This window comes from Dryobates pubescens, chromosome 6 (genome assembly GCF_014839835.1).
Source record: "Dryobates pubescens isolate bDryPub1 chromosome 6, bDryPub1.pri, whole genome shotgun sequence".
NCBI lineage: Eukaryota > Metazoa > Chordata > Aves > Piciformes > Picidae > Dryobates > Dryobates pubescens.
This window is the reverse complement of record NC_071617.1, coordinates 43873175-43880570: the sequence shown is the minus strand read 5'-3', so window position 1 is coordinate 43880570 and position 7396 is coordinate 43873175. Positions and strand designations below refer to the sequence as shown.

Below are 7396 nucleotides of genomic sequence, written 5' to 3'. Positions count from 1 at the left end.
CCCTAAAAGTATGATCTTTGGAATTCAGGGATTATCCAAATCTAAGCTCAGCTGTACACCAATTTGGCACATATTATCACCTCTCATATGGCTTACGTGGCATAGGTTATATGGCATGCTTTAAAACAAGACAAACAAAAAGGGCTGGGATCTAGCGTGTCTACTTCAGGGAGCAGCAAAGAGCTTGTTAATATAATTTACAAGAAACATTTCTAAAAATCCATTTTGTAATTTAAAATAAAATGCTTTAAAAAGTCAGAGCTTTTCTTAAACTTTCCATAACCTTTATGAAATACAGTCTTTCATCTACAAGGTGCTTGTGTCCACTGCAATGGGCATTGCTGTTAATAGCCAATCCCAGAAGGGGAGTGGGATAGTAGGGGGAGGAGAATGCATCCAGCTCTTGTAAGATACCAGCTCTTTACGATGAATATTATACACAGAGGGGCAGCAGTCTGGAATGTCGTAAATAGAAACAAATCTGGGGTGGGAGACTCAAAAGTCAGTAAACAATGAAGCATTAGAGTTTAACAATTCTGGCTTTTTTTTCTTTTTCTCTTTTTTTCCTTCTTTCCATAGAACATAGCTATTCTACTTTCAAAGCGTTCAGAAAACCAAATGCAGTTTGCTTCTCCAATACCGACGGCGTGTAATACTGATCAGGCAGCGTGCATAGCAGAGGAAGTTCTGTTCTGCAGACTCTGTGCAGAGCCTGAGGTTAAGTGACATTCAGTGAAAAGTCAAACCAAATTATTAAAGTGACAAATAGAGCTCTTTTCACTTCCCTGGAATGCCTTGGCATTTTGTGCTGTTGATTACTGATGCATAGTTTGCAGATGGCAGCTCCCTCTTCTTACACGTTCTCTCATTTTTCCTGTCTAGGAAGAAGAATCCATCACCATTTCTTTCTTTTCCTCTTTTCCTTCTCCAGTGAAGATAATAAAAAATGAAGACAACATTGGGACAAAAAGACACCAAAACACACACAAAAAAACCCAGAACCCCTTTCTTCTTGTTCTTTGCTTTTTCACTGTGTGATTCACACAGTGGCTTAAATATGAATTTACTTTTTTCATGAATCAACCCATCTCCAAAGTCTGTTTGGCCTACACAATTCTGTATCCTCCTGGAAAAATTCTCAGCTTTCTTTATGTGGCTCCCTGTTGGTTCATTCTAAATTGGAAAAGGCTGTGGGCTCCAAGGCTTTCCTTTGACACCATTCATATCTTACTGAGTTACGTGGTTTCCCTAGGTAGAAGTAGGGTGTGTGCAGTGAAGGTCAGTATGTTAGGTAGAAAGCCCAGGTCATGCCAACAGCAATCACAGTTGGCATCAAGTGGAAAAGAAGCTTCATTGTTTAAAGCCAGTGTCCCAGTTTGCTTTTTGCTACTTGCAACCTGTGGATGATAATAGGGAGCTTCTGATTTCCACTGGGCTGCATAAAGAATCTTGTCCAAATGGGTCAGAAATGTTCTCCTATTTCCCTACCACCCTCCAGCAATGACAACAGGCTCCACAGTCACCTACTTGCAATCCCAGCCAGGGAGTGGCTTGTTTCCTAGAAGATGCATTTCACAGCTTCAAGGATTAACCATCAACAAATTCCAGAAAACTGCTTCCAGAAAAAGAGAATCCAAAAGATTTTTGTGATGTATTTTATGGTGATCTTCATTCTTGAATTTCAATTTATGCCAGAAACTGATCAGTTCCTTCTCAGCATCACTTGCTTTGGACAATGTGTGTCACACAAAAATACTATATGGAGCATGACATCAAAGCATTTTTCAGGTGCAAATCAGTGGTTTATAAAATCTAGTTCTGAAAGGGAATTGGAAACCTCCAGAACCAGATCTTGGCAAGCCCCTGCAGGTCAGTCTAGATCTTGAAGAAGGAACAGGTGTTTACAGAGCTGCTCTGAGATCAGTCTTGCATGTTACCAGCAAGATGGCGATCGTGACAAGTTTTCACTTTGGCACTGCAAGGCACTCTGCAAGGCCCAAGTACTTTCTGCCATCACCACAAGGCGTTTGATGACGCAGACTCCCAGAAGCAAACCTGTCAGCTCTGCGCGGTCCAGTCACAGGCCCTGCTGGCTTCACAGAGGCACTTCTATAATGGTTCAAATTAGGAGCACAGAAGAGGGATGAGAGGAAAACTGATCACGGAAAGGTAACATCTCTAGCAGCTGTCAGCCAGGTGCCATCACACACGTTCATCTTCCTTGCTTTGCACTTTTTCATCACCTTCTCTCGGTTGGCTGTTTTTCTTCCTCTTGTCATCAATAATTTAGCTTTGTCACCACACGCTCCCGGCTTGTCTCTAAGCCTTGGGTCCCTGAACGCTTGCGGTTACGCTTCAGCTTGGACAAATCTTTGTCAAATACTTCACCTGACCTTAATGCTGAAACCAGGTCATCAAACTCCCCACTCTCTTCTGAGATGCTTCCAGCTTGTGCTTTCTTCTGTCGCCTCTCTTTTTCCCTCTGCTCTTTTAGCTGTGGAGAAGGACACAAAGCTTTAGGAATAGCCAGCTGAGATGCCAGAACACCATGCACACTGTCAAAAAGCAGCTAAGAGGCATCAATACAGTTTAGGGGGAAGGAAGTGGGGAGTGGGGAGAAAGAGTCTGTGAGCTTATCCACACTCCAGGAAGCTGAACAAGCTAAACATACTGGAGAATGAAAATTGTGTCAGATATCAAAACATCAGCAGAAACCCTATCCACCCAACAGCTCATGTTTGTATGAAGGCAGCATATTGCAGTGATGAGAAGAGGAAGGCACATTGCCTCGACTCTGGAAAGAGAAAATGGTTAAAAACAACAAAACAGAACTGCTGATTTTATAAATCATGGAAAAGGTTCATCTGTCAGTGTGATGTCCTTGGTCTCCCTAGGGTAGCTCTAGGGAGACTGATTATTCCCCTCCACTGTTCCAAGATAAGTGGAAATGGCAAGAGATGGATGTGGCTGTCAAGGCACCTGCTCTGCATGCTAGCCCCACATTGCAAGGAGACTCTTTCAATAAGCAAATTGCAACTTACTTCATGGTGTATTAGGCCTACAATACCATACTAGTGCTTTAACAATGATCTCCTGCTCTTTGCAGGCTGGTTGAGAGGAAATGTGAACCTAAGTCCTGGCATTTTATCCCCATGTCCAACAGGAAGGCTGCTGGCACCCTGGAGTTTTACTTCTCTCTCCCGGAAAGGCACAAAACAGTGCTTTTGGCACAGAAAACATTTAAAGCAGCAACTCCACACAGTGAGGCCTGGGTCCATGGTGGCATCTGGGGTTATAGCAGCAGCAGTGGGGAAGGAAGCAGGGGATTGCTGAGCATTCTCAAGTCTCAGGAAGGGCTGAGGTTAGAGCAGGAGGATGGTTCACACAAAACCCTGGGGACACACACCTCTGTCTCCCAGCAGCAAAATCAGCAATGCGCAAAAGCTCTCTCACCATGTCAAGGCCAGGCATGGCCCCAGTAATCAGGGAATTAAGGCTGGCCAGAGAGAAATACTGCCAGTGTGGGCTGCAGCAGGTGCCAGGGCATTCACTGCATCACCATATATGACCGGACAACAAGCACAGAACAGATGATGATAGAATCTGAATGGAAGCTGTCAGGACTGAGAGATATCTGTCTCCCAGAGCTTTTGCACAGAGCCTGCAGCCTGAAAGCATGATAGTTGGGCCCTGGGCAGGAGCAGCAAAGTGCAGGGGCAAAAGAGGCAGGGCTAGGTTTGGTACCCGAGTCCAAAGGAGGGTAACTTAGGAGCTAAACAATATGCCCTTGAGAACTGACAGGACAGACAGTAGGCAAAATGTCATTAACTGTAAAAAGAATGATGCCAAAGAGAGATGGCAGAGAGAAGGAAATACACCAATAACAGGACACAAGTATTGGAATTGGCTTTCTCAAGCCCTCTTGAGACTTGAAAATGGAACAGAAGAAAACCCATCATGTGCCCATGGCCCTTACCATGGCCTCCATACGTGCCCTGCGCTCCTCTTCTTCCTTTTTCTTCCTCATATTCTCCAGATCTTGCTTGGCCTCTGCAAATGACTGCAAGAAAGTGTCGAAGATGCCAAAAAATTCATCTGGCTGCATCTTGCCCTCATTCTCTCCAAAATGCTTCAGTGCCTTGGCATACTGTCAAGAGGGCAGACAACACAAGAACAATAATTAGGTGGGCAATTCAGTGAAGACAGCAAGGAAAGCTGGTGAGTAACCACACATGTAATTCAATACCCTCAGAGTATTCATGCACTGAAAGCAGAAAGTACCCCCTGCCAAAGAGAAGTGCCTCTCCTTGAGGCAGGTGCCTGTCCCTGAAGGATCTGCTCTCCTGCATATCCTTTGGGGAGCATGGGGCAATGTTGCTGGGGAATGCTAGCTGTCTGCTTACACAAAAATCCCCACCCTTTTTCAATGCCTGAGGGTGATGGAGTAATTTCGGAGAATGAGTGCTCACATCTCAGCTGCAGCTGTGGGACACCAGGAGCATGCAAGACAGCAAACTATCTGCAGAAAAAAAGATAGTTTTGTTCCATCCTAATGGTCAAAGAAGTAGTTTTAGCCCATCCTTTCTCCTTCCACCTTCCCCTCAAATCCACTTTTAAAATGGCTGGACTTAGACTCTAGTTTTTGGGTCGGGTTTTTTTTTGTTTGGGGTTGGTTTTTTTTTTTGTTTGGTTGGGGATTTTTGTTTAGTTGGGGTTTTTTGCTTGGTTGGGTTTTATTTTCTCTTTTGCAATAACACTAGAGTCTATCCTCCCAAGAAGTAATCCATCACTCTGGAGTCCTTTGAGTTCGGGTGTTCCCTCGGAGTGAGGAGGCTTTAGTCAGACATGGCATGGGAGAGGAGCAAGGAAAGCAGCCAGAGCTCCCAGGCAGACTTAAAAGAGAATGAATACATCACAAGTGCCTTTTATTTCATGAGGCAAATGTTAAGACTGCAGGACGCATGCGGAGGCAGCCAACTGGCAGGACTTCAGTCACAGGGCAGTCCTGATTGGGATATGGTAAATTCACAGCAACCTTGGCTCCTGGACGTCAGTCCTGCAGTAGCTGTACTCTGCTTTGCCCTTGTCACACTCACAAGCATGCCTCTGTATTCAGTAAGACGCACTCAAATGCATCCACATCTAGTCTGTCTACAGCATGTATGCTTGTGTCCACTAAGTCCTATATAAGAGTACACATTCAAAAGCTGTATCATCCACAACCACCTTCACTCACTTCTGTATCACAACAACCAGCACCAGTGACATTTTCCTGATGGCACTGGTGCTCTGAGACACAGCTGCCCTAGCAATCCCTGCTTGCACTTAAACATGCCATCACTGTGCAGCAGAGCATTCTTACAGACCTCAATATTTACCAAGACAAACCCAGACTCTTCCAGGCTATGGACTGCCTTCAAACTCTCATGAGTGCATATTTTGCTCAAGCTAACACAACCCAGCTTCCCTTTCCTTACAAGGGTGCTCTTGCGGAATGGAAAAAACAGTAAGAACAGTTCAGGTTCCAATCCCAAGCACAAAATGAGTTTGGAAGCAGGTCTTATAAAACCCTTTGGCCCTGTACTGGCTAAAGCATAAACAATGTCTCCCAGTCAACTGCAGGGGGAAGAAATCTCCAAGGAAAGCAGCTTCCTCCTGGCACAGCCAGAGAGATTCAGCATCTCCCCTCCTCTGCTTTCCCTGCCAGGCCCACAAAGAAATTCGAAGCAATAGCTTCTTTTTTCCTCTAAAAAGGCTGTGTTCTCAGCCAGAAACAAACAAAGAAACCCAAAGTATCCAAAGGGGAGGAAAAAAAAAGTGTTGGAAGAAATGCAAGTTGCTTTGAGCTACCAAACATGGCAGAAGCTGAAGGAAGCAATACAGCAGCAAGTCACGGAGGGACTTCAGAGTCTGGAAACAGCAACAGATTATTTCTCTGGTTTAACTCCTTTTCTGTGAGGACACATACACACAAATATGCACACCTACTCCCTCTCCCCATCCCTCTGTATATATGCATTTTCTCTGTATGTATGCATATTCTCTGCATACAGTGTACACAGTCTCCTTGAATACTAGGAAAGTGCAGTAGTCTCACAGTAATCCACAGCAACCAGTACGAGCTCTTCAGCAGAAAGAATACAGGCTGTCAGCACCAGAGAGGGAGATAAAGTCTCTCCATGTGCTACATTTTCTTGGGTAGCCTGCTCCAGCGTGCCAGGGGAGTAGCAATGCCAGAGAAAGACTTCAGCACAGGCACTGTCACTGCTGCTTAAGCACACATAGTGCTTGAAGCTCATTGCTCACAAGGGATGTGCTACCTGGAATCTCATCCCACTTAACTTTCAGGTAATTCCTGTGTAAATTGATAACAAGTCTCAAACCAAGAGCAGTGACTAGAGCTGCCAGCTAGAAAGCAAGCTTGTCTGCCTTCTGTGATGCCTGAAGTCTGGGAGCAGCCCATAGGAGATGACTCTTGTACCTAGCTACCACCTCTGTCCCCTGTGTTCTTCCTGAGCACAGCAAAGGTGAGTGAGGGGGCACATAGGAACCGAGCTGGTTTGAGGTCACAAATGTCCATGGGATTTCCTAGCCTCTTAGGGAGGCTAGGGATTGAAAGGGAATCAGTCATTGCCTGGGGCTCTTGGATCCTACCTACATGCAAGTCTCGATTAGAGGGTGGTGGTGTCTGCAAATGTTCTGCACATAGCCTGTCACCCAACTACCAGCACCAGCTAGCTCTTGTCACGCTGGCAGAGGGGCTTTTGCCCCTCAGTGTTAGCTGCCACTCAGAGAAGGAACAGTGTTGCTGTGCTGGAAAGACTTAGCAGCCTGGGAGCCTTCCAGAGACAATCATGAGTACAAGGTATTGTGGTCTCTAAGTGGCAGCAAGGGGGAGGCTGAGAACAAGCCATCTTTGGTGTCCTGTAACATGAGTTAGTAGGTCACAATCGCTTACTGTAAAGCAGTGAAAGATGGAAAGCAAAAAGCTGTAAGCTAGAAGCACTAAAATAATTACAAATGAGAAATCTGCAGTTCACCAAAGTGAACATTTTCTTCCTTTCTCTACCCCATCCATAAGAAAAGTTGACTGAGCAGAAGGTGGCAAGTCAGGAGATTCAGCCTTTGGTTCCTACTCTGCCCTCTCTGAGCCTCTCTTTCTCCACTTGTTACAGAACAGAAAGTGTTGTCCCACTGACAGAGGAATAGAATAGAATAGAATAGAATAGAATTAACCAGGTTGGAAGAGACCTTTGAGATCATCGAGTCCAACCTATCATCCAACAATATCTAATCAACTAAACCATGGCACCAAGCACCCCATCCAGTTTCTTCTTAAACATCTCCAGTGATGGTGACTCCACCACCTCCCTGGGCAGCACATTCCAATGGCCAA

General features: G+C 45.2%; 1 protein-coding gene across 1 annotated transcript in view; it reads right to left on the bottom strand.

Moving 5' to 3' along the window:
• Positions 1–547: 547 nt before the first annotated feature.
• The window catches only part of DAAM2 (dishevelled associated activator of morphogenesis 2), a 217102-nt gene continuing 210253 nt past the window's right edge, over positions 548–7396 (bottom strand). The window contains exons 25-26 of the mRNA XM_054162421.1: positions 3977–4147; positions 548–2494 (exon numbers count right to left, since the gene is read on the bottom strand). Coding sequence (XP_054018396.1) covers positions 2279–2494; positions 3977–4147 — 387 coding nt within the window. The 3' untranslated portion in view covers positions 548–2278. The remainder of the gene's footprint in view (positions 2495–3976; positions 4148–7396) is intronic.